General features: G+C 36.3%; 1 protein-coding gene across 1 annotated transcript in view; it reads left to right on the top strand.

The window, feature by feature from the left end:
* LOC138698986 (polycystin family receptor for egg jelly-like) overlaps positions 1-13,151 on the top strand; it is an 82,453-nt gene that overhangs the window by 41,279 nt on the left and 28,023 nt on the right. Inside the window, exons 14-17 of the mRNA XM_069825173.1 lie at positions 2,558-2,717; positions 3,993-4,118; positions 6,893-7,015; positions 11,802-12,131. Coding sequence (XP_069681274.1) covers positions 2,558-2,717; positions 3,993-4,118; positions 6,893-7,015; positions 11,802-12,131 — 739 coding nt within the window. The remainder of the gene's footprint in view (positions 1-2,557; positions 2,718-3,992; positions 4,119-6,892; positions 7,016-11,801; positions 12,132-13,151) is intronic.

A 13,151-nucleotide genomic window follows, 5' to 3' on the forward strand; every position in this document is an offset into this window, starting at 1 on the left:
TTCCTCCTTTTCTTCCTACTTCTTCTTCAGCATCGTCTTGTCCACCTCTGTGTAGTAACGGTTAGCATACCTGACTTACAACTGTGTAGAAGTTCAGAAAATTTGTTGGTTTAAATACTGTATTTATGTATGTATTTATTCACACTGCAGTGGGTATATACCCGGTGGCAGTGGTAACTAATTACACTCAATAATGACAATAATAAACTTATTAATTAAAAATGCAATTAATAATAATACTAATAATTAATACTAACAATGATTAATAATAATAATAATAATAATAATAATAATAATAATAATAATAACAGGGAATATACTAAATTAAATGAAACGATCACTTAAAATAACATTTGAAATAAATCTAATTTGTATCTTAAAACTAAGATCGAACTAAAACCCACGAGTATATGTTCATATCTGCACAAGTACCTTTCAAATTACACTCATTTCGCTGTCAACTCACTCACTGCACTGGAACTACGACACATTTCACTGATTCTGTCCTGATTTCACTAACACTTCAAAAACATTTCACTGTTCAAATACTTTGCACTGCCACTATAAACTATAAAACTTAATTGACAGGAACACGTTTCACTTACACAGCACACTTCACTGACAAGACATACTTCTTCACTGATACAACACACTTCACTGACACAACATAATTCTTCACTGTTACAACACTTCAATAACAACATATCATTTACACCCTTTAAATAGTGTGTATAATATACTATAGTCTATTAGTAAAGTCCTTAAGTCTATTTTAAAATACATTTTTGGTTGTCGGTAAAGCCTTTAGTAAGTCTGCAGGTAAAGCATTCCAGTCCCTGACAGTACGATAGAGAAAAGAAAACTTTCCAGTGTCCGTCCTCTGCCTTCTTTCCCTCAATTTATATGAGTGGTCGTTCCTTGAAGAGTAATTTGGCGGCTGCAACCTATTTTTTTATTTCTCTCCAGGCAGGCTCGCCTCTGTATGTTTTGAACAGTGCGCATAATCGAATTCGCGTTCTCCTGTCCGTGAGTGTGTCCCATTTTAATGGTGAATTTTTCCGATAACTTGCGCAGCTTATGAGGAGAGGGTGGTATTTTTTTAAATTTTTTTCCTATTTGGTGTAAAATATTAATTTTTTGTATGTAGAGAGCTCATAGCTGTAGGAACTCAACCAAATATAAATACTTTGAAAAAAAAATTATTTGGGTGCCCAAATTTGAAAAAATTATACCCAATGCAGGATTGTACTAAAACCGATATATCTAAACCGTTTTTAAAGATAGATCTAACTTTTTTGCAATGTATTTGCAAAAGCATATTCTACAAACTGTCTGTAACAGAATTTTGATATTAGTCCCTACGTTTGTAAAATAAACAATTAAAATTTAATAACAATTTTCTGATTTCCTTTCTTGCAAACAAACGGACTTTTTTTTTTTTAATGAAATCAAGTAACAAAATTCTGTTACAGAGAAAAGTTTCCTAATAGTCTAAAGAATGTGTGTTCTAAATTTCATGCATGTATCTTTAATAGTTCAGAAATTATATCCATTTTTGTCTGGCAATGTAGCAAAAAAGAATGAAGTTACTGGAAACCGATAAAAGTGGGCGTGTGATTTAAAAATCCATAGCGCAGGAAGTTTAAAAATGATGTCTCAACATCCGATAAGGGCACAAATGCTCACAAAATGTTGTTGTTTTCTAATGCCAGGCGTTTGACAATAAAGTCATTTGATCTCTTGCACTCCAATATTTTTCAAAGATATTATCATGGTCAGCCACTGAAGCACAGATTTTGAGGTGTTCCGAATCCATTTCTTGGTTTGAGTTGCACAATGGGCAGTTAGGGGACAAAAATGTTATGCAATGCATTCCATACATATCAAAGAATATTTTAAAGAAAACATTTTTTTTTTTTAAATTTAATTTACCAGAAACAACAATAAAGTGGGCGAGTGATTTAAAAATCCATAACGCCGGAAGTTTAAAAATGGCGACTCAACATCCGATAAGGACACAAATACCCACAAAATGTTATGCTATGCATTCCACACATATCACAGAGTATTTTAAAGAAAAAAAAATTTTTTAATTTAATTTACCGGAAACAACAATAAAGTGGGCGAGTGATTTAAAAATCCATAACGCAGGAAGTTTAAAAATGGCGACTCAACATCCGATAAGGGCACAAAATGTTATACCATGCATTCCACACATATCACAGAATATTTTAAAGAACAAAAAATTTTTTTTCGAAAATTTACTCATTTTTCACCAAAAAATACGATCCTCTCCCCTTAAGCATAACGGGAGGGTTGGGGGAGAGTATGTCAACGACTTAAGATATCTGCTTCCGAAAAGCGATATTCGGTTCTACAGATACTCGGCAAATTTTAACCGAACATAGCGCCTGTGATGTACGACAGGAGATGAAATTATAGTCTACTGCGTATATCAATATTTGGCTCATATCTTGGCTTCAGCTGCACAACTGTCCAGGCTCATCCAGTCATTTTCTTATCCCCGTATCACCAGCAATAGTGTGCAATGTTTCAGGTACGCCGTGCAATGCTCTGCCGCGTTGGTGTCCAACATCGTCAGCACCATGGACGCTGTGAGGCCCTCCACGGCTGCTCCGGAGGACGCGTCCACCACGGAGCTCGAATACCCCGCCTACTCGGAGATGGACGCCGCGTACATCGACACCGCAGAGAGCGTGAGTGCCAGAAAATTGTGTTCCATTCACGTGATGTTCATCAGTGTCGTTGCAATCTTCTCAGTTCCCTTCGTCTTCATCCTTTTTATATCCTTCCTCTACATCATACATGGGCACAATTTTCGGTTACGTGAAGCACTCGATTTGAAATAGTTTGTTTACTAGGAGAGGAGACTGCAGAGTAGGATGGGAAATATAAACTGCTGTGACCTGCGTCACCTTATCGTATTCGCTACGGCGGTCAGTGGCGAATTATTAGGAAAGCGCTTGGTTAACGTGAGAGACTCGAAAACTTTTATTCAATTTGGCAAATTAATTCGGCAGCTTTAATCATAAACCTCTTCACTATTTCTCCGTCGCTGAATTGATTTAAACAACAGGCGAGAAATTGCGTAACTAGCCAATAACATTCCATCACGTTGTCTACGTTTATTTTCTTGAATATTCTGGCGTTTCTCAAGATTACTTAATAGATTTGCACGTTATCGACCTAAAATAATTTCATAAAATCATATTTCGTTTTCTACACACATTTGATATTATTTTTATAAATTTCTTTTGAAAATAATACGTACAAACAACATTTAATTCCTCGTACCTTTTAATGCAGCGTGTTTAAGGTATAATGTCGTATTTAGTATACTATGCAAATGTTAAGACCATAAATTTTCTTCGGAACAGTACGAGAAGTAACATTTAATTTGTCTTACCTTCTAATTCAGCATGTTTTTTATGACATAAGGAGTAATGTCGTTGTATATTAATTTTATTAATGCCTAATAGGATTTTCGAGCATAACATACATCGTATATTCTCCCCTTCTAAACAGCAAAAAAAAAAAAAAAAAAAAAAAAAAAAAAAAAAAAAAAAAAAAAAAAAAAAACTCTTCCTCCCATTTCTCATGAAATAATAGTTTTCTAACGCGTACACACTGCTTTGATAAGGCCATTATGCCTCCACTGATATTGCTTCTGAAACTGAAATAGAACCTGCCCACGCCTAGGAGCTACGTGAGGGAGGAACGGGGACTATGAAAATGATATCACTCAGAGCGATAAGCTCTGCGAAGGTCAGTGAGGCACAAATTCTCTAGTGAGGCACGATGCCCATCTCTGCTCTACACCAATGTTTTTCTCTCATCACTTTCCCTTTCAACAACCTTCTAGTCTTGCTTTCTTCTCTTTCCTCGTGTTCTCTCTTTTGGAACTGTCCTCATCATTCTTCTTAAAACTCAGTTTCTAACTAATCTTAACTCTCTCCGGTTATGTGCCTTAGTTCAGGGATGCTTCCAAGCAGACGGTGACAGCGATGGACAACATCGGAAAGGCCGTGCTGTTTCGACTGGGAGAGGAGCAGAAGGAAAAGACTGTGGACAGCGGCTACGTCACCACCTGGATAAAGGTGTGTAGCAACTGCCAGTGCTCACTCATGCTATCCTGATATAAAGGAACACTTACAAACGTTCAAGTTCTGATATGTAACTGTAGTTGCTAATCACGAGGCAGAATGGGATAATTTGTGTTTGTGGGTCACGTGTGTATCTTGTTAAGATTTCGTCAGGAGCATGGAGACTTGTGACTGTTTTACACTATCCAGTACCTCAAAATCTATGCTTATGTGGCTGACCATGACAATATCTTAAAAATATTGGAGTGCAAGAGATCAAATGACTTTATTGTCAAACGCCAACAACACTAGCCAGTTCAATTCTCTGTAGATCGCCACTTCAGTTTATGATCTGCTGCCAAACTTTTATTACGCTCGCGTTGAAATTGATTTTTATCTTCACGCATTTATTAGTATTCCTTTCTTCATATCTCTTGCGGTACTTGAGAAACCCGGAACCCGTGTACCAACGTGAGAATTAGTTGTTGTAGAGTTACAGGAAGAGGAGTTGTGGTAATGATAGTAAAACATTGGCAATGCGAGCCAGTAACAGCAGTAGCAATAATGACGGTAGTAGCAGTAATGACTTCAGTAACAACAATGACGATAGTAGCAATAGTGATGGTCGTAGCAATGACAGTAGTAGCAATAAACTGTAGCAGAAGTAATGACAATAATTGCGGTTGCAGAAATAATGACAGTAATAACAATAAACTGTAGCAGAAGTAATGACAATAGTAGCAATAATGACGGTAGTAGCAGTAATGACTTCAGTAACAACAATGACGATAGTAGCAATAGTGATGGTCGTAGCAATGACAGTAGTAGCAATAAACTGTAGCAGAAGTAATGACAATAATTGCGGTTGCAGAAATAATGACAGTAATAACAATAAACTGTAGCAGAAGTAATGACAATAGTAGCAATAATGACGGTAGTAGCAGTAATGACTTCAGTAACAACAATGACGATAGTAGCAATAGTGATGGTCGTAGCAATGACAGTAGTAGCAATAAACTGTAGCAGAAGTAATGACAATAATTGCGGTTGCAGAAATAATGACAGTAATAACAATAAACTGTAGCAGAAGTAATGACAATAGTAGCAATAATGACGGTAGTAGCAGTAATGACTTCAGTAACAACAATGACGATAGTAGCAATAGTGATGGTCGTAGCAATGACAGTAGTAGCAATAAACTGTAGCAGAAGTAATGACAATAATTGCGGTTGCAGAAATAATGACAGTAATAACAATAAACTGTAGCAGAAGTAATGACAATAGTAGCAATAATGACGGTAGTAGCAGTAATGACTTCAGTAACAACAATGACGATAGTAGCAATAGTGATGGTCGTAGCAATGACAGTAGTAGCAATAAACTGTAGCAGAAGTAATGACAATAATTGCGGTTGCAGAAATAATGACAGTAATAACAATAAACTGTAGCAGAAGTAATGACAATAGTAGCAATAATGACGGTAGTAGCAGTAATGACTTCAGTAACAACAATGACGATAGTAGCAATAGTGATGGTCGTAGCAATGACAGTAGTAGCAATAAACTGTAGCAGAAGTAATGACAATAATTGCGGTTGCAGAAATAATGACAGTAATAACAATAAACTGTAGCAGAAGTAATGACAATAGTAGCAATAATGACGGTTACAGAAGTAATAACAGTAATAGCAACAATGGCGGTAGTAACAGTAATGGTAGTACAGACGTGGACAAATTATTAACAAAATTGACGATTTTTATGATAATTCTGTTCACAAAATTTGACTTTTTAATTTAGATTACGGTTGATAATTTTGCATATTTTTATCATTACAATAGACAGAAATATGCAAAAATGTCAACTTTAGTTTTAAATTGAAGAGTTAAATTTTGTAAAAATATATAATAAAAAATCTTCAATTTTGCTAATAATTTATAAATTAGCAAAAATGTCAACTACAGTCTAAATTGAAGAGTCAAATTTTATAAAACTATAAAATAAAAATCTTCAGTTTTGCTAGTAATTTGAAAATATCCAAAATGTCAACTGTATTCCAAATTGAAGAATCGAATTTTGTAAAAATATACAATAAAAACCTTCAGTTTTGCTAATAATTTGTAAATATGCAAAAATATCCAATGTAGTCCAAATTGAAGAGTTAAATTTTCTAAAAATATACAATACAAATCTTCAGTTTTGCTAATAATTTGGAAATACGCAAAAATGTCAACTGTAGTCTAAATTGAAGAATCATATTTTGTAAAAATATATTGTAAAAATCTTCAATTTTGCTAATAATTTTTCCACGTCTGTAGTAGCTATAATGGTGGTAGTAGCAACAATAAACTGTAGCAGAAGTAATGACAATAGTAGCAATAATGACGGTTACAGAAGTAATGGCAGTAATAGCAACAATGACGATAGTAGCAGTAATGACAGTAGTAGCAATATGATAGCAGCAATAATGTTAGCAAGAGCAACATTAATTTCAGTAGTACAGTAACACCAATAGCAATACTAATATCAGAGTGGTAGCAATATATATATATAACAGTAACATACCGGGATTACTATTGACAGCAGCACTGTATAGTTTAGTTGTGGTGGTTTCAGTAGTTGTTCTGCTACTAGTAATTATATTAATATCGAATCAATGTTTGGTACAACACTGAAATACAGCTTCATATGAAGGATACTTCAGTGCCACTTGTGAAAGAGGCTGTATTGGAATCTTAAGAGTTTTTTTTTGTATCGAGGCTTAGATATTTACCACCATATCTTGCTTTACAGGCTGACAAACCCACTAAATTGGCAGACAAGTTAATTGGACAAGAATCGTCTGGTCAAGGAGTCAAGATACCGAGATTATTGGCTCAAGAAATAGAAGACAAGGAACCGTACATTGGACTTCAGGTGGGACATCGCAGTCTGCTGAAAACACTCCAGACAATAGCATTATTGATTTACTTTACTTGAGACGACCAAGTGTTTCTTACTCATCACGACTATCTCTTAAATTTCAGTCTTTAATTTTCTAAAAATTATTCATTTCCATACCGTTTTTCTTTATTTGTTCCTGTTTATTTACTACATGTTTCGCTTTCATATATTACAAGTACTGTGACCATAACCTTATAGAACTATATTTCTGCATCTCTTCTTGTCTTATTTTCTTTTTATTTTCTATATTTTGTATCATATATCATTCCATGCTTATTAAATTTGTTACTCATTTCCTTTATGCAATGACAGAGCCCTTTACAACTCGCTCTATAGCACTTATAGATGTTGCTAGTGCCAAGAAGCACAGACCACCATCCAGAATGAACCACAAGTGGTGGGTGTACACTATATTCGTAATGAATGATGTAGAGATATTGGGGATACCACAGAAGAACCTCTCTGTTGCCCGGACCAGAGCTTGCCCAACAGAAGTTACAAGCAAATACCTTACTATAATAATACCGGACAGCTGTATACTGGGTGTTCAGTTCAAAATGTGTCTTGGCTCGCTGTATGCCGTCATGTGGCTAGCTGATGAGCCTAGAGAATTCAATCTTCCTACACTTCCGCAGCTCAGGTGTATAATCTAAGAGGCAGAGAAGTTGGCTAGCAAGTACGGCGTTCATTCTGAAGAGTACGTGCCGATACGTACGGTAACGCCGGTAGTGGCAGTAATGTGAACTGTTTGGAAATACGTACTGTCGGGATATGGGGAGAGGGTTAAGACGATTACTTACGTATTTGTTGACTAACTTCGACGGTCAACATGGACACGGAACATTTGATTTGTGTTGTGTAATGTTATCGTACGCAATCGATGATAACAAATACCCTGCGTACGACTTGCTGGCGCAAAACACAGTTCGAAAGAGGTTATGGTAGCACACAGACCGTACAGACCGCCATTGGTTGCTACGACGTTCAAGTTATACCGTACACGTTCTCAAGTTCAGATTGAAGAACGCCTTAAATAATAGGCAACTTCTCTAACATTTAAGCTGAAACTCGCTTCAAATCGGTGACCCAACAACAGTGACGTCATGACACACTTTGAAATAAACACCCAGTACTAGCAGCATTGGCGTGAGTACGAAAAATCGCGGACCTGACATCTAGCGCAGAGGGATGGAATTACGTCCACATATACAAATATTAACATAGCGAGACTCGGACTATTGTTTAAAACGTGAGTTACTAATGTGGAATTATATATGAAACACTTAAGAAATGTTGAATAATATTTAATGTAAAATTATTATCTTATATCAAAGCTGCGTATTATGAGAAATATTGTATACTTCATATTACTTTCCGTAATTAATTGTTACATATTTTTTCTTTGGTTTACCGAGACAAAATCAATCTGATATTAGGAATTAATTTACAGTAATGTTTTATATACGCATTGCTGACAACTGCAAAGATAAAATTGATAGTAATCTGATGCTTGTAATAATTAGTAAAGGCATGTGGACAACAATAAAACTTAATTTGATAAAACCTTAAAATCCAATACATTTTAACTTCTATTTATTTATTAGGTCTAAATAAAAAGAAGGAATTTCTATTTTTCTATCAACACAAAGACGAAGGAATTAGGTCCACTAAAGAATGTTGTTGACTTACGTTTTATGAACTGTCGGAAATCGAAAGTACGATTTGGAGCAATTTGTAATGCTGCAATTGTCACAATTATAAACAGCACACATACACCTTCACATTTTAACACTAGTACTAATTCATAAAACTATTAACTAGCCCAGCAACAATATACATTGCAGTTGATTACAGCTTGTTTCGCGAGTATCTCCATCCCGGCAGGTAGGTAGCAGCACCATCGTCGTTCGCACGTAAAACTGCTAGCTGTCCGGTATTATTATAGTAAGGTATTTGTTACAAGTTCACGATGAATCAACCAGACTTTGAACCCGGGCCCCAGGATTATAAGCCCAGCCCGCTAGCATTTAACCATCTTAGAGGTCTATGTTACGCATGTATCGTACATAAAATATGTCGTCATTGCACTTATAAAATCCACTAGATGCATTTAAATAGATTTTTCATAAGAAAGAAAAAAGCATTAGTCTATCACTTTTAATTTCTTTGACTTTCAAAGCTACTTTCGGTAAAATGTAAATCATGACATGAAAAATTATGAAATTATACCGAAAGCTTTGAAAATCAAGGAAATTAGAAGTGATTATGTTTTTTTTTTCTGCTGAAAAATCTGTTTAAATGCACATAACGATTTTGTAAGCACAACGACGATGTGACAAATGTCAGTTTCTGCACAGGAATAAATAAGAAAACGTGAATCATTTAGTAAGAACAGAAATTGAGATTATGTTATATTGCCAGCAAAATTGTCGGTCCTTTAAGAAGCAATGGCAATTTATTTATGGTTGAAATATTTTCTCTTGTATAAACGAGGTAACTTCTGTCGCGGTCAAATATGATGCACAACCGAATTCATTCTGTTTAATCTACTACTAGGTTCAAAAAGTTCCCGGAATTTTACTACCATTTTTCGTATTAATATATAACAAGGGATATTATACATTTGTTTTGTTGGTAACATTCATGATGTCATTTCCTTAAAGTTTGTTGATAATGGCAATTATTGGTTTTGAGTTGTAGGCATTTGTTTATCATAGTGTTTTGTTTGTTCGTCGCATTTTGTAATTATGTCCACAGAGCAAAGTACAAACATCAAGTTCTGTGTTTTGCTGGGGACATGATCAGTATGGCTGATGCAGATGGTGATTTCTTAAACAAAATGAAACTGGTGCTACTTGTACGACCCAGTCCCTAAACGACAGTCATCTGAGTGGAAATCGAAAACATCTCCTCGGAAGCAAAAATTTCCTAGGGACACTTCCAAAGGCAAAGTTATTTTAAATGTTATGTTTTATTTAACGACGCTCGCAACTGCAGAGGTTATATCAGCATCGCCGGATGTGCCGGAATTTTGTCACGCAGGAGTTCTTTCATATGCCAGTAAATCTACTGACATGAGCCTGTCGCATTTAAGCACACTTAAAGCAAAGTTATTTTGGAAGTTTTCTTCGACTCTCAGGGTCTCATGCACCATGAGTTCATTCCAGAAGGTCGTACTGTAACGAAAGAATTGTACGTAGAAACCCTCCGTCGCCTCTGGGACGCAGTGAGAAGGAAACGTCCAGAAAAGTGGGTAGAAAACAACTGGTTCCTTATGCATGACAATGCACCTGCTCATCGCGCAATTATTGTAAAGAATTTTCTTGCCAGGCACAACATAACTGCTTTGGATCACTCACCATACTCTCCTGATCTCTCACCACCTGATTACTTTCTGTTTCCCCGTCTGAAAAGTCATCTGAAAGGACGGAGATTCAATGCTGAAGAGGTTATCGCAAACGCGACGAGAGCACTAAGACGGGTTTCACAAAATGGCTTCCAGGCCTGCTTCCAGGAACTCTACACGCGTTGGCAAAAGTGTGTTGTTGCGGAAGGCAACTATTTTGAAGGGAATGCTGTAGAATAGTGTTTAAGGTACGTTGTTTCTATGATGCTAGCAAATTCCGGGAACTTTTTGAACCTAGTATGTATTTCTTTCTTTCTGCTTATGCCTATATACAAGTTTAGCCATCTGTTTGGTTAGTGATAGTGTTTTATTCAATTTTATGCCCGACCATACCGAAATGTAGTAATTATACACCTGGTACCAGCCCTTTAATGGACCTCATTAAAGTACACCTATTCATTAAAGTTCAGGTGTTCCACCAATCAGAAAACACCATTGTAGCAATATGAAAGCGCAAGTATCGATTATTCTCGGGTATGCAGCCGAAAGACAACTAGCGAAACGTCACGGAGGCTGGAAATCCAATACTGTCGCAGAAGGTTATGTTCTGTTACTATAATAATTACCGTTAATTGTAAATAATATTCAAATAAATTCAACTTGTCATCTCGTTTTTCAATGTCTAAATCAATTTCAAGGTTATATCAAGATTAATGTTTATTTTACTCTCTAGATTATATCAAGGTCAATGACATCTGTTTCTCGGAAAAAATCAATACTTTCGCGTCTGCGCACATCTCACAATTTACGAGATATTGCATAAGGTCAGTTCCGCTCCCCAGTCAGATAAGAATAACATGAATACTTATGAATAATTTCAAGTTAGAAATATGGTCGAGCATAAAAAGTCGTGTGAAACTTGCCTATAATGGTAATTAAGACGATCGTATGAAAATTATGAAACGAGCTTGCGCTCGTTTCATAAACATGCTCGCGTCTTAATTACTACCATTATAGGCTCGTTTCATAATGTACTATTATGGCCTACTCAACATGATTTTACATACCTACTTATTTGTCTCAAGTTTTAAGACGACGAACGAGTTTAATAAATAGTTAAAAGACATGAGACAGGTAACATTTATACAAATGTATATGTAACATTTAATGGATCTTCAGAATTTATGAATTTTAATACAGGGTGACATTAGAAAAAAATAAAGTTTACTCTCACACCTTGTATACCTTAATAACTAACTTTTTTTTTCGAACACTGGTGCCATATTGTATGGTTTATTTCCAACAGCTTTTGTATAAGACATTATTTTTTGTAAAATTAAAACTTAAGAAGTTATTAGCAAAATTCCATGCTTATTGTTCACCCTGTATAATTAAACTCGCACATCTCTGCAGGTGAGCATCATGAAGAAAAACCCATTCCAGTGGGACCCGGACAGTGACGAAGTGAACACGGAGTTCGTGGTGGCCAACCTGTGGGACAGAGCCCTGGACAAACCCTTCCGGCTGCCTGCTAAGTCTGTACCCATCAGCCTGTACGTCGCCCCACACGTCAACAGCTGGGGTGAGGACGTCGTGGAGGGCAGTGTGACGGTGCCGTCCTCAGCGCTACACAACGACGAGGAGCTGGAGGACTGCATCACTGTGCACAAGAGCACTGCCGCCAAGGGACAGACCCCCTACCTGCAGTTCAAGCCCTTGCACGACGCTTCTCACAAACTGAGGGTAAGTTTATGGTGGCAGCAGTGCTATAGTCTGGATCAGATTACTTAATATCCTAAGAATCTACGTAAACATTAATTTTTGGTCCTACAGAATATATCTGTTATGGTATAACAATGGTTATTAGAGGAGAAAAATTCGCTGCGGCGCCGGAGATCGAACCCGGGTCCTTGGTTCTACGTACCAAGTGCTCTAACCTCTGAGCTACACCGAAGTTCAGTCCAAGGCACCGGATCGAACCCCTCTCCTCCAGTGTTTTTCTCTTTGTAGCCTGACTCCAATACTGGAGGAGAGAGATTCGACCCGGTGCTGTCGACTGAACTTCGGCGTAGCTCAGAGGTTAGAGCACTTGGTACGTAGAACTAAGGACCCGGGTTTTATACCCGACGCCGGAGCGAATTTTTCTCCTCTAATAACCATTGTTAATATCCTAAGGGTGAAACTCAGGAGCGTACGCAAGGGGGGGATTATCGGGTTTCAACCCCCCTTGAATTTTTTAATTACATATTTAGATTTGAATATTTTTTATCCATAACCGTTTTCCCTTCTCAAAATTTTCACTGTCAGAGTAACAAAATCTACATCGACATAGGGCATAGTCCTCCTATCCCTCCGTCAATATAACCCTGTGCTTGGTGCTGCTGCACACTCGAATTATAACAATGCTATCTTTATTATAGAGAGATCTACCGCCCAGTACTGACCTTGTAATAAATGAAGCTGACACAATATGATAATATGTAACTTGGTGTGAAACATACTGAAAAAGTTGTTTTGGTAGTTCTGTAGTAAAAATGTTAAATATTGTGCATTGTCGATTTTAAACTCATTTTAAGAATTGTGTTCACACGTTCGTTAGAGTTCTGACTTTATTGTAAAATGTTTCTTTAACATTTTGTGCATTTGAAAGTTCATATTGTAATAATAATAATAATAATAATAATAATAATAATACACAAAATTAAAAATACCGATAATGTAAACTGTAAAAAATTTTAATAATGACCTCCCACCCTTGACAAA

This window comes from Periplaneta americana, chromosome 4 (genome assembly GCF_040183065.1).
Source record: "Periplaneta americana isolate PAMFEO1 chromosome 4, P.americana_PAMFEO1_priV1, whole genome shotgun sequence".
NCBI classification, from domain to species: Eukaryota; Metazoa; Arthropoda; class Insecta; order Blattodea; family Blattidae; genus Periplaneta; species Periplaneta americana.